Raw genomic sequence first — 19,725 nt, forward strand, 5'->3', positions numbered from 1 at the left:
ATTCAATTCAATTCAATTCAATTCAATTCAATTCAATTCAATTCAATTCAATTCAATTCAATTCAATTCTATTCAAATCAAATGTTATATCCAATATATCACATTTTTATTTTAGATACAATTTCAAGGAAAACAACCAAACCAAACCAAACAATATATCACTATTATATATAAACATAAATGTATGGAATTATTTGTTCAAAAGGATTGTGTTATAGGAGAAGAGAAGCCCAAGTAACGGACTGGCTCATCTAGTTATCAGAATAGTCTTGCTCCCAGCCCCATCAACTGCTGAATAAAGTGATGTTTCACGCTAATTATGTAGTCATTTAATGCAACAATTTGTTAACTACTGTTTGGGTTATTCCCTGTATGTTTTGCAAATAAGAGTTGTAATTATCTCTATTAAAAGTGGCCAAGCCATGTTGTTTATAAATATATATATATATTTGTTATCCTTATTGCCCGATGATAGTAGTTAGTGTAAAGACGCTGTCAATTCCCAATGCAGACAGCTGTCGGTAGTGAAGTCAGAGGCCGAACCTGATGTGAGATTCACAGCAGGAGTTCTAGAATATGAAAAAACTGGCATAGATAGGTGTGTTCACACATGGAGCAAAATCTTCAGACACCTTTATTAGTTTATATGCCTGAACAGAAAACAGTCATTTGAAAATCTTAAAATATTTCAAATAGTTCTGTTTCAATTCATACTTGTCCTCACTAAAACTAAAAATGTCAGTTTTCTTAAAAATAATTTCCGATTGTTTTTCATCATCTTGACTGGTTGTTAACCCATTGAGGACAGTTTGATTTTGCTACAACACGCATTTCCCATAGACACCTGCCCAAGTATACTCAGGACTCGTCCTCAACGGGTCAATCAGGATGTTTGTGTTATAGAACTTACAGGCCTACAATGCAGGATTTTGGTAAGATACTGAAAAAAAATTAATGAATGAAATGTTTGTACTAAGAGCAATGTTGGTCTGTAAGCTACAGAAAATTCAGATTCATACATTGTAGAGGTTTTAACGAAAAAAAAAAATATATATATATAAATTGTATGATACATGATGCTTGCCAATTTGAAATATTAACTTGTTGAAAACAGTATCTGAAAAACGTTGCTCAATGAAAGTCATGCATGCATGAGGATATCCAATATGAACAGACTCTCTGAAAGAGAAGAAGCGTAACTCAATTTTGGTGGCAAAGTTGTTCTGGTGTTGATCACAAGCCCAAAGCAATTCTTGTGGTCCTGCCTCGTCCACTTTGCATTTTTAACATATCTAGCATAGTTTCTATGCACTCCTTTCCTTGCTAGTGAAGCAGTACTTGTGCCCATATGAGGCAGTCATTGTAAAAAGTAAAAAACCTCACTAGAAACCAATTTTCTCTTCTCCTTCCTCCCAATTCCCCCCCCCCCCCAAAAAAAATGATGCACAAACGAGAAAAGAAAACAGCAAGAATTTGTAAATCCCTACTGACATTGCCGGTCACCCTAAATACATCCTCGATCAATCTCTGATATGACATAAATGATATATAAATGTGATATAATAAGTAATCTCTGATAGTATTTCATACTCTTTTGTAGTCGGCATCCCATTATTTTTGATTCCGTATTTCTGTTTCATGAATTACCACATCTTGAGTGTATCTCTGTAAGCATTTAAAAACAGAAAGTTGAAATTAATAACTCTAGAGAAACTTGTGTAACATTCTTTTAGAGATTGGTTGCATATTGGAACAATCTAAAGGAAGAAACTTTAATCCACTGTTATGTTTGCTAGTTAATATTTGTAAATTCTATTAAATAGAAATTATTCATGTTGACTTCAATAAATTTTATTGGAGCCAACAGGTATTGCACTTAAATATACTGTTTACCATCGAGAGCAGTGATTAAAAAAAAATGTTTGAGTTATCACATTGGCTGCATATGTGTAGGTTAATTGTATCACAAACATCCTACCATATAAAAATTTTGCAATAAAGCCTAAAATATTAGGAGATATTACAATTTTTCTCACTAAACCATAACTATAGATGGTTTAGTCTAGACACAGTTTTATTATAAATCTTGTTCACATTTTGTATATTCAATAATTACTTAACATTGATTATACTGATTAACTTTTTTTACACTGGTTGTTTCTATCCCTAACTCACATTTTAGAATTATTTGGAGCACTAAAGCTGGGTTTGTTATTCATCTGCAAATTGGAAGCAATGCCTTTAAATGATTCTGCCTGCTTTGAAAAAAGAAAAGAAAGAAAGATAGAAGAAAAGATGACTTACATATTTAGCCTCACCCTGTGAAAAATATCAACCAACCTTCACTTGTCTATCAGCCGTCCAGCAGCTGAGATGTGGGTGTCCAGATTGCAGTCAATGTCGCAGGAGATGGCTTAGCTTGTTTTTGTTTTGTCTTTTCTATTGCACAAATAAATCCAAGTCCTGTTAGATTAACCCTATCATTGCCTGCGGCAAGTCTGTCAAGTGTGATTTCACTGATGTTTGTAAAGAGTTGAAGGGGGTTGATTAAAAGTCATGTTTACCATTTGGAGCAGTGATTTAAGAAATGATCAAGATGTCACATTTGATGCATATGTGTAGGTCTGTTGTATTACAAAACATCCTACCATATATAATTATAGGAATTTTGCAATAAAACCTAAAATATAAGGAGACATCACTATTTTTTTCTTAATAAACAGTAACTGTACATGGTTTTAATAGTCTGGAAACATTTTTATTATAACCATTGTTCACATTTTGTATATTTAACATTACTTAACATTGATTATACTAATTCCAAATTTTACATTGATTGTTTCTATCCCTAACTCATATTTTATAACTATTTTGAAGCACAAATGTTGGGTTTTGATTTCATCTGCAAATGGTAAACTATGCCTCTAAACCAAAATCAAGTTTAAAGTGCAGCTACCACGTATGTCTGCCCATGGAAGTAAACTTAACAGAGATACTACATTGTACATTGTAATTTCTTCCATAATGTACAGTCATACAAATTGTACCAATGCATATGCAGTCTTGTGTAAATGATGATACCAAATACAGCAGTAGATTCTGATGTGATATAATCTGTTATCACTGTAAAATCTAATCAAAATGGGGTAGAAATTATGGAAGTTATGAGATTAAGAAGTTTCACTAATTTTCACTCAACACCTCTTGAACAGTATTGATGTCCTTGTCTGACGACTTCCCATTTTAATAATGTTTACACAAAATCTTGAAATTTCCATTGTGTTGTTCAAATGAAATTGTGCCCAGGTCTCAAATCTTAATGAATACATTTCTAACTGGGTAATTATTTTCTAGTTATTCAGTCAGGAATAACATTACATTTTCACTTCGAAGCAGAAAAATTACATTTTTCTCAGTTCTTGTACAGGATCAAGAAAAATTGTGAGGTGATGACATCAGCTCACTCATTTACATATTCGTATAAACTATTTGAAAACTGTTTAGCAAAAATCAACCAAACTTCACAATTTTCATTTCAAACTTCTCTAATTTTCATTCAATTCAGCTTTTCACCATTATGCTTGTAACAGTTTTCTCCTTCTTGTCAGACTGACTATTAGTTGATCTGGCATTTCCCTTTTGTAAGTCAAGATACTGACAAACCATTCCATCAGGATGGAAGCATAGCTCTCTGAGAAAGAGAATGGAAGCATAGCTCTCTGAGAAAGAAAAAGTAGAGACATACGTCTTCTGTGAGTGTGCTTGGTTTCAGATTGTGAACCCCTCACTCATAAGATAAATGCATAAAGATTGATATCTGATGAGTTCGGAGAGGGGGTGGGGTGGGGTGGGGAGGGGTAGGGGTGGGGAGGAGGAGAGGGAAATACCAGTAGTATGACACACTTTTTCTTATTTAGATGAGCACTTGAGCCATGAGAAAGTGGAGTTGTCGAAACTTTCCAAAAATTTAAAATCAAGTTACGCACCAATAGTAAGTACGGAGAGCTGAATGCTTAATGATATCGTTGACATTATGACATGCTCCTTTATAGCTCTCTGCCACTTGGGCCACTGTTTTATGCACCTGGTTTGGATGCAACATTCAGCTACAGCAACAGAAGAGTAGACATACAACATGCAAGTACACATATTCCACAGTATGTGTTTTGATGACATGACAGACCAAATTTAAAGGTACTCATCAAACAGCTTACAGGCTTGCTGTTGTGTGACAAGTGATGGCCCGTGCTGTCAGTTGTAACACAAGGATATTTTTCTTCTCTCTCTCTCCCCCTCTCTCTCTCTCTCTATCTATCTTTCTGTCATGCTTGCACACACACACACACACACACACACACACACACAGATGGCCACACAATGATTGTATGGGAGTCAAAGGTGGATATATATCATATGTACAGTAGATATATATATATAAAGAGACAGACAGAAATGGGGGGAGGGGGGGGGGGGCAGAGATACAGGAGAGCGAAGATGAATTTACCATCACTTGACATCAGTAAGGCATGCTGTTACAGCTGCATCCCAGCACCAGTAGGTTTGGTTACTAACTAGATTGGAATGCATCAGCTGTGCCGTGCTAATGAATTCAACATCTCGTCTCGGCCGTGCCATGCCTTACCGGCTGTCTCCGAGTTTGTATTCCACACTATATATACCCTGACATCGTTTAATCGTGTGATTCACACTGACACCCATTAGCAGGATACAAATCTTGAGATTTTTGCCCATGTGGAGATAAAAATCCCAGTAAATTGCTCGATTAGTATCACAATCCAAATCTATCTAGTTATTGTTTTGGAATTGTGATAATTTGAGAAGCAGCGCGTTAATTTACTATGATGCTAGTGTGTGAATGCTGGAGCAAAAAATCTTGAGATTCCTTTTTTTTTTCGTCCCATCATTCCAAACCCACATCATAATAATAAACACATAGACAAGGGTCACCATTCTGTCAGATTATGGGCATGTGTAGTTTGGTCAACAAATCACCCCAGTCGGCAAACTGTGGGATATTTCTTTCCATCTGAACGGGTGCAAAATATCACAGTATTTAGATTGCAAGCGTCATCCCGCTATTTTGTCTATGTGAATGCGACTATGGTCAGTGTTTCTTGTTTCAGACTGCTTAATACACCAAGTTTAATGTCTTCATGTAGAGAGTTTCTGAAAAAAGTGTATGAAAAGAAAAGCCTTTTAATTTTTGAAATGCCACACTGTCTACACAGTATTTTCTGTGCATTGTGTGAGCAGCCCTTTTAAAAGTAAAATTTTCTGTGCTACTTTTGCACTGAGCACATCGATGCTGATGAAAACTAAGATGCAGTGTTGATGTAGGTCTATCTTTTTAAAACTTTGTAAAGACACCAGGATGGCACATGCATTGTACATGGATGACAGACCATTAAAAAACTGTTTTTTAGTTTTACCCTAAGACTAGAAATTGGAAGCATAATTTAGAGATTTCTTTGGTACTCAATCTGTAGTAATTTGAGATTTTTCCTTTACCAGTTGAGTGTTTTTATATATGTTGTATGTGATACAAGGCTGGTCAAGGCACTTATACCTAAAATCAACTCTTTAAGAAAACCAATATCACACATCATGATCCAAAAACCAGTCACTCATGTGTGAATGGGCCCATGTATCTATCAAAAGAAACAGAGTTCTATATATAGAGGGGACACAAATACCTTAAATGTCCAAGTTGCTTTATCCGAGACCAATATGAAATAAGCAAAGTAGGACACTGAAGGACTGACGTTTTCCATCAAGCTGAGGTTATACTCCTCAATGTGACAAGTAGTGACATCGACTGGCCTGATGCTGATCATACAAGGGGGGGGGGGGGAAGCAGACAGGGGGGGGGAGATAATTTAAATAACATATCTAGATGGAGAGAGGGAGGAGGGGATAGAGAGAGAGAAAAAAAAATGAAATTTGTTTGATTCTGATCAGGAAGGCCGGGAGGGAGATGGAAAGATAGATAGGCTATAGATAGATAGATAGATAGAGAGAGAGATAGAGAGATAGATAGATAGATAGATAGATAGATAGATAGATAGATACTACTAGATAGATAGATAAATAGATAGATAGATAGATAGATAGATAGGGCCTACTAGTAGATAGATAGGTAGTTAGGTAGGTAGATAGGTATAGATAGGTAGGTAGGTATATGATAGGTAGGTAGGTAGATAGATAGATTGATAAAAAGAGATGAAAGTAAAAGGGAGAGAAAAAGAGCAATCGAGGTAGACTATAAAAGAAAGAGTGAAGGAGGAGAGAACGATATCTAGATCAATTGATAGAAAGAAGAGTGAGAGAGGGAGAGATTGTGAAATTACTTTTTGTAGAGATTATTATGTCTGTGCCAAAGTTATATGGGTCTTGTTGGACCATAAACCTTGTCTGCATGTGTGTGTGAAGCCACGGCTATGTCCAAGACCGATCCTTCATTACATGTTTACCTACAGGAGAGTATAACTTCCAACCAAGCCATTTGCTGATGTCTGTTGAAGAGTAAAATTTACCAGAGACAGAAATCCCAGTACCACCATTGAGTAGTTGGGTTTCGCCCCCACTAATATTATTATCAAGAGTTGCAATCAATTGTGAGTCTAATAAACTCAGTGGATACATAACTACATATGCTGAAACTTTATATTGCACCATTTCAAAAGACAGCATTATATATATTCCTACAGTTACCATTGTTGATGCACTGTAGGTGCTTGCCAAAAACTGTTTACCATTGGCAGCGTTGATCTAAAAAAAATGTTCGAGATATCACTCTTCATGCCTGTGAGAAGCTCAGTTGTATCACAAAACATTTGTACCATGTAAAAAAAAAAATTCAATAAAGCGCAAAATATAAGGAAATATTACTATTTTTCTCATTAAACTATAACTGCAAATGCTATAGTCTAGAAACATTTTTATCATTTAACTATTGTTCACATTTTGTATATTTACCAATAAACATTAATTATACTGATGCAAATTTTTACATCTGGCTGTTTCTGGCCCCAGCTCACACTTCAGAACTATTTTGAAGCACTAAAGCTGGGTTATTGTTATATCTGCGAGTGGTAGCTTAATAAAAAGAAAAAGAAAATGCAATCTGTGCTGACTCAGCTACTGTAAAGTTTTAAAATGGACAAAAAAGAGAGAGAAAAAACCCCCCACCCCAATATATCCAAACATTTTGAAAATATTTCTGCCACTATCAAATCATAAGTCTTCAAGTTTCCCTTTGCTATAGTGTTGTAATTGTTTGTCTTTGGATTCCACAGTTTATCCTGTCTGTGATATGTTTTCACTCCTGTGAAGAATCTTGTGATCATTTTTACCAACAACATTTTTCTCACAGTTTCAATTTTTACACAGTTCTTATTAGAGACACTGGTAACATTTAGAATAATCCAGCTCAAATTCTAAAATGGAAAACACTACTAAACACTTTCTTTTAAAGTATTATTTACATTTGGGAGCAGTGATTTAAAAAATGGTCGAGATATCATATTTGATTCATATGTCTAGTTCAGTTGTATCACTAAACATTGTACTGTACAAAAGTTTGCAATAAAACCTGAAATATAAGGGGATATCACTATTTCTCTCGATAAACCATAATTGTAGGCAGTTTATTCAAGAAACAATGTTATCAAAACCATTGTTCACATTTTATATATTTAACAATACTTAACATTGATTAATACTGATTAACATTCTTACATTGGTCGTTTCTATCCCAAACTCACATTTTAGAACCATTTTGAAGCACTAAATCTGGGTCTTTGTTTCATCTGCATAATGCTAAGCAGTGCCTTTAATCGCCTTCCTGTGAAATCACTAAGCACTGATACATCAATGAAGCTGGCTGGCTCACAGATGGACTATGTCACCAATGAAGGCTACAGCATTCCTGTGACTTCCAGCAATGGCTGGTGGAGTCCATAGTGCCGTGGTCATTCCCCTCCTTCCCTACCCCACCCGCATCCTGACCCCCCTCCCCTTCCAGTCTTCCTATACCCCTCATTATACAGTTGGAGGATCATTTACCTCCAATTATCCTATCATGAACAAGAGAGGCTAGGGGAGAGATGGGTGTATCTTACCCCTCTGGGGAGAAGACTTGATCAACAAATTTGGGTCAAGGACCTACCCACATCAATGGTGTAATGTACCCATACCTTTCACTTCATTCACCTGAAATGTTTGATAGCTCATACTTACATATATATTACATTACATTATATATGTTATGAATGATCAGGAAACCTTGACTTATGTGAGCACTTAATTGGACTACAGTTTCTTTCCTGTGAAATTAAAGGAATTGTTTACCACTTGGAGCAGTGATTTCAAAAATGTGCGTGTTATCACATTTGATGCACTTGTGTAGATTGGTTGTATCACAAAAATCCTACCATACTATACAGAAAAATTGGCAATAAAGCCTTAAATGTCGGGGGATATGACTATTTTTCTCAATAAACCATAACTGTTGGCAGTTTATTCCAGAAACAATTTATCATAACTATTTTTCACATTTTGTATATTTAACAATACATGTACTTAACATTGGTTATACTGATTAACATTTTTACATTGATTGTTTCAATCCCTAACTCACATTTTAGAACTATTTTGAAGCACTAAAGCTGGGTTTTTGTTTCATCTGCAAATGGTAAATAATGCCTTAAAAGATATGAAAGGACAGGGATTTATGGGTGGTCTGATTGAATAGATCTTCATTAGCTGCCCACTGGGGTGCATTCAAAGACCATAAATAGCACCCATCAGTGATGACTACTGTGCATCGAAGCATTCACTCATCCGGTTATGGTTGACTCCAGTTGAGATTCTGTGGTTATATGTGTTCATACAGAGAGATTAGAGATAAACCTGTACGCAATTCCTCACTGGTATATTTTAATTCTGTGTGACCCAGGCCAGCAATCCCACACTGTGGTATCCCCACACTGTGGTATCCCCACACTGTGGTATCCCCACACTACTACTCCGTCTTTGATATCCTCTCTGCATGGATTTGTCTACATGTACATTATAATTGCTTGAAATATACAGTACCAACATCACAACACATCTCTGCATGTTCCCAGATATTTTTTATGAATAATGATAGATTTATGTAATTGCCAGCTCTTTCAAACTTTATATCCTTATTATATTGTAAGATTTTCATTTAAGAATTGATTAATGTTATTTGTTTATCGATCTGTTTGTTTTTCTTTTTGTTTGATTATTGTTACGTGCAGTTGAGTATATACATGAAAGTATTCTTCAAAAATAATCTCCTTTAAGGGGATTTAAGGCTCTTGGAGAATTGCGGGATAAACGGATCCACTGTGTGATAGACTAATGTAAAAGTTCATTACCTCACATGTGCTCATATGATGCAATACTTTGCAATACGGTACATGAATTCTTCTCTACAAGATTTTGAACTCCATGAAAAACTATGAGTGTAATTGACCAGGTTCCTGTAGGAATTATTAGTTTTCTACATTATCATACATGTTTAAGATTGTAGAAAGTTGATTTCATATCTTATGAAGATAAATCACATATACCCCACCCCCGTTTCTTGCCTGTCAGGTGTATACATAGGAAAGAGTTAGAGATTAAGATTGAAGTATATAGATAAGATGAAAAGATAGCTACACTGTGTAGCTTGATAAAGAGATGGATAAAGGGGGGGGGGGGTTATTGGAGACAGGAATAGAGAGTGAAAAGGCGATTGAAATCAGATTTTCAGACCTAAACAGGAAGGATAATGTTTGAACACAAAATCATAACACCACTGAGAAGGCATTTGTTTTTATGCATGCAGCTTGAGCTACAGCAAACTCCTCCCTGCTGCTATATAACTTTAGTATAAGAAAAAAAGAAGAAGAAGATAGTGGCCCGTTTTTGCATTCAAACATCTGGTTTTTATAACTGGGTCAGTGCACAGGGTCACAATATGTCATTATGAATGATGGACGATAAAAGCCTGCAAGGAACGTAAAGTGGAACATTCAAGAAAGAGGTGAGGAAAAAGAGAGAGAGTGAGAGTATCGGAGCGAAACTATTTAGAGAGTGTGCCTTTCCCCGTGGCAAACATTGAAGAGTTTGAAGCCACACATGTTTATGTGTGTTTGTAGGTCTGACTTGAGTGAGCGCTGTGAGTCATTGTGGTGCGTGGGTGTTTGAGTTTTGGTCTGAAAATATCTTGGGGACACTTGAAACGGGTTTTGTTGTCTTCAAGTGTGTGCAAACTACTAGCTTTGTAAACACTCGTCCAGTTGTTACATAACTGCTTTCCTTGACTGATCACAGGATTCTTGTCAAATCTGGAGTGCTAAGATGGCATTCTTGAAATGTGTAAAAAAGTTTATTGTTTGATGACTTAACCTCAACTTCTCTGTGTTACCTTGTGTATAAATGTTAACCAAAGGTGTACTGTAAAACATGATGTATTCGCGGCATGAAATTTTCGCGAATTGGAGCCGATGGCCTTTTTAGCGGCATGAAATTTTCGCGAATTGCCACTGGCATTCAATGCATATAGTGTAAATGAGAACTTTCGCGTGCACTTTAATTTTGCGAATCTTGGCGCTCGCGAAATTTGCGAAATTAAAATGCACGCGAACATTCCTCATTTTACAGTAACCCTTTGCTAATGTTTAAGTGAACAACTGTCTGTATGCATATTGTATGCTCAATGTAGCTATAGACCTTTCAATTGCCTCAATATTATTGTGTGGATAAAATTTCAGCAGAGTTCATGTAAAATGGCAAAGTTTGATCAACAAAGCAAGTGCTATATATTTGCCAAGAAAATCATGCTTTGTGTTTGATTTCTCCAGCTCAAGAGGATTTCTTATGTTTCCAATTAAAGCAGAGCTTTTGAGTCTCTCTGCCTTTTTTATATAGGAGATTCCCTTCAAAATGTCATATCTCTTCCTGTCATAACAAGACAATGCAAAAACCTTCCTCCTGTAGTGATTATTATGTATTGACACTAGCATCTCCCTGATTGCTCTGTGGAACCCTCCGTTAGTTTGATACGTGAATATTGTTTGATGGAGCTTTGAATGACAAGATGATCAGTATAAAAAGCTCTGAACATTTATATTCACAAGGCATTAGTCAAAATGATCCACCTTAAAGTAAATTTGGAGCAGATCAAAATACAGGAGACAAAGCCAAGTGTATCAAAAAGTCACAGAGGATGGAACATATAAAATGCCTGACCAAGTGATGTGCATTATTTGTTTTATACCCATGTGCATTATTTGTTTTATACCCGACCAAGTAATGTGCATTATTTGTTTTATGCCGGACCAAGTGATGTGCATTATTTGTTTTATACCCGACCAAATAATGTGCATTATTTGTTTTATACCCGAACAAGTAATGTGCATTATTTGTTTTATGCCTGACCAAGTGATGTACATTATTTGTTTTATGCCCGACCAAGTGATGTGCGTTACTTGTTTTATAAAACAGTAACATTATTTTGGATGCTGCGAGTCAGTTATGCTGTGCACAGTGGAAGTGTAATGTCATGTAATCTATCAGCTCTCTCATCTACTTTACAGGAATGCAGTCAATTTTGTTGAAATGTTCCTCAATAAACAGTTGTTGCTGTATTTTTATCTTTCTCCAACAGTCGGCAGAATGGATCCAAGTACGGGTGGAGGACATGATACCCAGGATGACAGAGATTGGAACAAACCTGGAGGAGGCGAGGAACTTCCAGAAGCAACATGAGGACGTCATCAGGAACCTGGTGGTAAGTTTGTCCTCATTTGCTACTTGTCGCTCCTAATCAAAAATTCAAGAAAAACTTTCCATACCTACCTCAACATTTTTCAGATGTAGAGCCATTCCTTCAGAAGATTCTACTACAGTATGGATGCTACTTTCTGTTTTGTTTTGTTATGTTTGTGATACCCCATGCACAGTTTGATAGGTTTTTATAAGGCTGACAGCCAATGGAACTTTTGAAGTCATTAGTCCATTGATGGTTCTTGGTGGTTCAGCATGTGGCAGATGTAGATTTTAAAAGAGGGTACAAGTAAAAGATGGAAGGAAAATCAACATTCATGGACTTAGGGTGCGTTCGAGCGCTCTCCTAAAGCGAGCTGTACCGTACCGTACCCGCGCCAGAGCAGCGCTCGAATGCTCCTAAAGTGTACCGTACCGTACTGTACCGAGCCAAAAGTGGACCACTTCCCGATGTGCTCCAAAAGCGTACCAAAAGTTCGCTGTAAAGAATGCATGTATCATGCGCATACGTCACAATGCAAAAGCATCATTCTCTTTGTTCAGGACAGCTGTAAGTAGTTCAAGCGCCAGGTGGATGACATTCTTGCTACAAACAAGCGTGACCTTTTCTAAAAATAACTTGTGAGGTACGCTTTCTCCACAGAGCGCTCGAACGTTCCAAAACTGGCACAGTTCGGTACAGTACGCTTTGGTTCAGTTTGCTTTGGTTCGCTTTAGAGTGCTCGAACGCACCCTTTCAAACCACAATGACAGGTCTAGACAGAAATGAGTCCCTATTTTGTGCCTCCTCTTGTCATATTTGTATCATCATACCCATCTCTTTCTTGCAATTATGCAATCATGGTATTAATGATAACAGTATGAACAAACAATTATTCTTCCACAGTGATTTGCATAACTATGGGAGACATCAGTATACTTTTACAGACTGTAAGAAACAATCTACAAAGTTATTGTTGCAGCTGATATAAAACAAACTGCCCTACATTGACGCAAATGTCATTGCTATTACTAAAACACTGATCAATTCAGTGCTTATTTATGTCAATGTAGGGCGATTTGCTAATAAGTTGCAATAAAAACAACTCGACAAAAGAATTTTTATGCATTTGAATAAAGTTATTGTTTATCTCCCAAACATCGACATAATGTCAAATCTGTTGTTTTCTGAGTAAGTCCTACAGATTTGTGCACAAATTTGCTCTTGTATCCTGGAACTGAACAGAAACAACTTCTATCTAATTTTGATCTCGGGGTACCAGATTCAAATAGCTGTCTCTGGCAGCACCACCTTAGCCTTTATCTGTCTGGTTGCTGTAAGGTGTTTACAGTGGATTCCTGACTGTAGTCTGCTATGATCATCCCTCCTCATTAACCCTATTCATCAAAGTCAGACCTCGCCTCATTCGCTTGTGGCCAAGGTCGCGATGAATGTGGGGGGGGGGGGGGGGAGGTGGTGCTCCTTTGGACCCGTTTTCACATTTTTTTGCCCCACTGTGTCAGAAGAGAAGAAGAAAAAATACAGCCTGGCAGATGCCTTTTGCATTTTGTGATGTGGAATGATTCCCACTTCCTGCCCTGAGGTCTGCGTGCCATCAATCATCAAACGTGCTCATTCTTAGGAAATTTTGCCAGTCGGGGACAATCCTGTCCTAAATTGTCTGTCTGGATATTTGAAAGTGACAAAAAAAAAAGAGGTACAATACAGAACTCTGTTGGTATTCCACTAAATTGAAATGAAACATGTAACAACGATTGGTCTCACTTAGGGTTTGAAAGAAATGATATGTCCATTATGAAGTAAACGCACTTTTGTCACAAATTGTTTTCGGCAAACCAGACAGCATTTTTTGTTTGTATATCCAGAGGCAAATTCCCACACTTTGAAGATGAAATGTGAGGATTTTTGGCCCCATCAAATCAAGTTCAGACCAGAACTTCAAAAAAAAAAAAAGAATTAAGTGGAGGTAAACTACAAATGAGAGAAAAGAGAAGAAAAATGTTCTTCTGCTCTAGGAATTGATGCAGTAGAAATTTCATAGTCTTCCTGTGGAATTTGTGAAAATGTTGGGCACGAGTTGTCAAAGACGTCACAAATTGATGAATAGAGATTGTTCCTGGTATTGAAAGTAAATGCCTTTGTTGTGAGATTATGTCTCTTGTTAAAGAGTGCAATGGGAATTGATTTGCAGTTGTGGCTGGATATAAAACTTAAACTTGACTCTTTGAATCACATACAGTTTTGTGATTGAAAAATCAAGAAGTATACAAGACTGTAGCCGCGATCACACTGGCAAAAGTTCTCAAAGTTTAGATGTTTCGAAGTTGTGCAAGGGTAGCCGCAAACTTCCCAAAACATTTTTGCGAAATTGCTCATGAAATTTCCCTCTGAAGCCACAACAAATCTTATCAAAGTTTGTGCGGTCTGAACACACGCAGCTGAAACTTCACAAAGTTTGTGACGTGACCAGTGCAATTCTTGTTTGTGGTGCCCCCAAAACGCGCACTCCTTGGGTGAGTGTGCGCTATGCTTACGTATCAACTTTCAGCTGTCAGATGGTGTGTGCTTTCTTCTTTTTTGCACATGCACAGTGGCCCAAACGTTGAAAACTTTAAAACAAGAACTAAAACTTTGAGAGATTTGGCCGCCAGCGTGATCTGACGATCAAACTTCATGAAATGTTCCAGAAATTTTTTGCCAATGTGGTTGCGGCTTGGGTAATTCTCTCCTCAGGGAAAGAGACAAAACCCGTACTATGCAGTGTTTTATCTCCATGGATACAGTGCGTATGGAGGAGTGGCATTTATTGCAGAATTATTTTGTATCCGGGCACACTTGAAACATTTTTTTTTAACAACACATTTGTTTGTCAGATGGCTTTTGTTGAATTGGTGCCAAGTGATCTGCATGCTTGTGAAACGAAGCAGGATGAAATACTGTCTGATGTAGAAGAATGGGGTTTTGTGGAAAGAATGCCATGTGGCATAATAAATTATATGTGACCCTGCACCTCAAAACAAACAAAAAGTCGCCAGACATGAATTTTTAGTTTAGACCATATTCTGAAAGAGCAGACTTTAAGCTTTAAAATGATGCATAACTCAAATCAAATGGACTCTCCTAACCTATCTAAATATTGGAAAGAAAGCACAAACTCAGGAAAAGTGTGAACTAAGAAAAGAGGCTCTGAAGTACAGTGCCTATTCAAGCGATTAATCTTTACCAAACCGCGCTGGCTGTGCGAAGAATGGGACAAACAACAGGAAGTAAACCACCAGAGTAACAACAATGAAGAGATTATCAGATTAAACTGAAATTAAGCATGCCTCATTAACACATTCTGTCCATAATTAATGCCAACTTTCAAAGCAGTAGCACTATCCTTTCAAAAGTTATTAGAGTTGAAAGTGAAGAGTGTGGACAAGGTTTCTCAGAAATGAAAAAGGGATTCTAAAGACACACCTAATCACACTATTCTACCAAAAATGTTCGAGATAAACTGCTAAAAAAAACACACTTTCCTGCCCATTTTATGATACCAAATTTTAGCATAATGTAAAAGAAGACCCGCTCTTTCAGAAAATATGAAAAAGTCAAGTTCGGCTAGGTTGACCCATTTCACTTATTTTCAGTCCTCACGCAAAATCAGTGTGTGCGACTTTATGTTCGTTTTGAGGTGCACGGTCACATATAGAGAATAATTCACTATTTAGACCTATTTATTTGTTACTCATGGCATAACTTACTTTCTGATAGAATTGTGACACAAATTCAGTAGGAAAGAATAATTTTGTCACATTTTGTGATTAAGAATTACACGGAATCAAAGCTGAGGTAGTGTCATACCCCAGTACATTAGGCCAAGTAAAAAAAGAAACCAGTTTCTCGTCCTCGCGCGCATCGATTTTGGCCGCCGCGTCGATTTTTTTACTATTTACTATTTTCAAAATGGCGCTGAAAATACCAAGAAATTCATAATTCTCGTCCCAGCCCGCTCCCCGCCCGCATCGATTTTCAGTTGCCGCATCGACATTTTTGATATTTTACTATTTTTTCGGCCGCCGAAAAAAAAATCGACAATTCACCTACCAATCGTGATGTCTCATTTCTAATTACGCCTTGCGTCCTCTACTTTATAGCTGTAGTACAGCTGTAGCTTCTGTGGTGCGTATGTAATAACGCATGCATTTCACACTGCGAGCTCGGCAAGAAGGAATGACCCACAAAGCAGTTGAACTGTAATTGGATGGGCGCGGGCGGGCGCGGCCTGGGCTGTGATGTACAGCGCACTCGGTACGTTGTGGTGTAGACAGGACGTTGAGCACCTTCTGTACGTTTTTCTCGTGCTGGTGGCTGTTGCCCGCTTCATGTGCTGCTAGATTGATTGCGCAATGTAACCACATACTAGTCATAGAGGAGAACAGCCAGCCAGCATAGCATGCGCGCGTTCTGGAGCTGGAAAAAAAAATCGTGGAGTGCAGTGATGGAGAGAACCGATCTCAAGCGCACGTGTGCACAGCGAACGGCTTTAATACCAGGGCCCCGTTTTATCATGAGATAAAATCAATTTTAATTTTCCTTACTACACAGTCTGCCATAGACTTACAGTTGAAATCGACTTCATAATCAATTCTAACTCTTCATAAAACGGGGCCCAGAGCTGCCAACCTTTGGAAGCACAAATTAGTACTCAGCAGCTCCAAAATTCGTATTTTCCACCAGAATTCGTATTTTTTCAATCTCCCTCTTTTTGCTATTCTGAATTAAACTCGTCGACTTATGAGGCCTACAGGCTCTAAACATAACGTTATGACACATGCCGAAGCATCGAGCTGGTCACCAGCACGATAAAGATGCCAAACTACGCAATGTTCAGCGTTGATTGATTGCTTTCTCGCGATGAATGTGTACAAGTGCAAGTATGTACCTCCAAAAACTTGCTGGGATGATTATGGAAGCTTCCACTATCTAGCAGGGGACGTGGAATGCTTTCATCTTCTCAAGAGAGCTTCTTTGTGAGCGGATGCGATACCGGTACTCTGTTCCGTGTTTCCAATTATCGTTTACTATGAAAAGATAATCACGCGTTGTTTTCAGGCTTTTTTCATTTTATTGGATTTTAAACATCAGTCTTTTCCGAAGTATTCCAATTCCTTTTCCCCTGACTGGAATCGGAAAGTCTGCTATAACGATGATCGCAAAATGCCGCGCTGTGTGTGGAAGCGCCGATGTGCTAACACGTGGCTTCACTTTCAAGTTTATAGGAATGCGCCATGTGCTCCTGCCTATAAGAGGTTACTGCAAGTTCGATGAATCGAATGCGCCGTAGCTGAGCTGGGCTGAATGGCTTATTTACGGTAAACATGCAGTTTACGTTCGATATGAAGAAATCATTACGTCTTTCACGAGGGAAAAACATACAAAACAAACAAACAAACAAAATACACCCACAAACGAATGTTGATAGCCAAAACTTTGAAAAGTAATAAGCAGTTTTGATGAGCATGAACTGAAATTGTCATTACACGTTGTATTTTGCTGTTTATATCACTGCTGCTTCTTGGTAGCACTGTAATGATGGCCATGGAAGAAATGAAGGAAGAATGTGACTTACCTGCACAGGTACATGTTTTACTACATTTATGTAGTTTTGGTATACAATCATTCATCATCCAAATGATCAGTGATTATCAAATGTCTTTTTAGAACATGAAGAAACATCTTTAAATGTTTAATGCTATGATGCCATTATCAATTTGACATCCATCTGCAATTGTACAAGCCAGTTTCCAGTTGAATGTGCTACAATTGTACTGTGAAGAACTATACGTACCAGCTGTGTGGACTCAAAAAGTCACTAACACAAATGATAAATAAAGCAGTGTTTTGAATATCATGGAATTAATTTCAGTCGTACATTTGTTGAAAGACATGTTTTATACCTGTTTCAATTAATAGCACAATACATCAGAATTGCAAGTACACTGGTATTAGAAATGCCAGTATAAAGATGGTCATTTTCCCTTGACATCTGTAGTGGAAAGAAAAAGCAAAAATATTTCTGCATGCATGAAGTTTCGTTTCAAGTATGGTACATAATATATCTATTTGTTTGAAAATGCAGAGTGCAGGCAAGACATACACTTGGGACCTGGTCTCTCATAACACAGCTACCAGAGTGATATTTCATTTCATAAATTGGATATAGAAAATAGTAAACCCCTCTCTCGTTACCTTTCTCAGAATTACCGGACGAGAAACACATCTTACTTACATTTTGACAATCCTCGAAAAAATAGTAAGATATCAAATAGTAAGGACCTCCCTCATCGCCTTGCTCAAAAAACCCGGACGAGAAACTGCTTTCTTTTTTTACTTGGCCTGGTATTATACAAGGTAACATTTGCAAAGCATATGTGATAAAGATGTGGGCATTTCCACAGTAAATGGGTAGTTTTAGGTTGGAAAAACATGGAAAATTAAAATTGTCTTCAGAGTATCCATATTTCAGAGTTTGGTTGCCTAATACCTATATTAAATATTTTTAAGTTGGAAAAGATAACTTTGTATTCAAATAGAGCTTGAGAGGGTATGTAAGTAAGACATGTGTAATAGCTATGGGGCGAACGCGTGTAACACATAGAGTAGGACAGAAATATTGGAATGATGGATTCCTCATACAAAGAATACAAATATTGATTTGAAATCATCTGACACTATTTATTGTACTGATACATTATGATAAGAACAATTTAGGTTGTCCATATTTGTGAAAACATTCATTATTTGTGTCATTTTGAAATGTGCATTCATGATTAATGCCAGAAAATTTGTGCATCATATCCAAAAGGTGAGATCATGTTTGTACTAAGTTCCTCCATAATCGGGCAAACTGTTGTCATATTCATATCTGTGTGGGTGCATGTGTGTGTGAGGAAAAGCCAAAGCTTCACTGGCATAGAGTTTCTTGAAATTCCAAAGTACATGATATGACATGTATCACTGCTTTAGTGGTGAACGTATGTAACACAAGAGTAGGACAGAAACTTGAACTTTACACTTTTTTTTTTTTCCAAGGTATACAATACACTCCCATTCTCCAGTATACAAGTGGTATTGTGTAGTTCATTTTAAACAGCAATGTGCAGTATATACAAAGGCTGAAATATCAAAATACTGTATGCAAAGGAGCATTTTGCTGTTGTCATTGGGTCAGCAGTTATCATTTCGTGTCCATTACACTTTGATATTCCTACATACACGTACATGTAAATCAAGCGGATTGTATTTGCCTGTCCAAATTTAAAACTAAAGTGATTTTTTTTTTTTTTACTGATACAAAATTACATACAAATGTATTGATACAGTTTATAAGGAATTAACTAGAATTTCAGTCATCACACCCCAAACTCAATCAACACACAGGCTCTGGAAACAAGAATTAAAACTTGCATTGTTCATTTTTCTATTGCATTTAATGACCATCAGCCACAGTCAGAAACATAAAGCAGTTAATGTACCAATAGCTGATTTCAATGTGAAAAGAAACTGTTATTTGATAGTGCAACAGTTAAATCTGTTCATTTCAATTTACATTCATTTGAAAATGAATAGTTGTAACATTCATTAAGGAAATAATCCTTATAGGGAATCAATACACAAAGAATGACACTTTCTGAATTGTTCAGTGTTTCTATAGTAGCCATGATATAAAAAATCATGGGCGTACATACTCGAGCAGGATTTGAACCTACGACCCCCTGATCTCCGGACAGGCGTCATCTCCACTAGACCATCGAGCTTCTGTCTGACAGCAGAAAAAAATGTTAATAAATCATGGACGTACATACTCGAGCAGGATTTGAACCTACGACCCCCTGATCTCCGGACAGGCGCCATCT

General features: G+C 37.1%; 1 protein-coding gene and 1 non-coding gene across 2 annotated transcripts in view; one reads left to right on the plus strand and one right to left on the minus strand.

Annotated features, from left to right (window-relative positions):
* The window catches only part of LOC139728705 (uncharacterized), a 169,470-nt gene that overhangs the window by 78,055 nt on the left and 71,690 nt on the right, over positions 1-19,725 (plus strand). The window contains exon 19 of the mRNA XM_071639651.1: positions 11,705-11,827. Within this exon, the coding sequence (XP_071495752.1) occupies positions 11,705-11,827 (123 nt within the window). The remainder of the gene's footprint in view (positions 1-11,704; positions 11,828-19,725) is intronic.
* Positions 19,554-19,626, minus strand: Trnas-gga (transfer RNA serine (anticodon GGA)). Its single transcript has one exon. It is a non-coding gene; the product is annotated as a tRNA-Ser (tRNA).

The sequence above is a fragment of the Diadema antillarum genome, unplaced genomic scaffold, assembly GCF_040938485.1.
Source record: "Diadema antillarum isolate AM-2024a unplaced genomic scaffold, OU_Dant_1.0 scf00000019, whole genome shotgun sequence".
NCBI lineage: Eukaryota > Metazoa > Echinodermata > Echinoidea > Diadematoida > Diadematidae > Diadema > Diadema antillarum.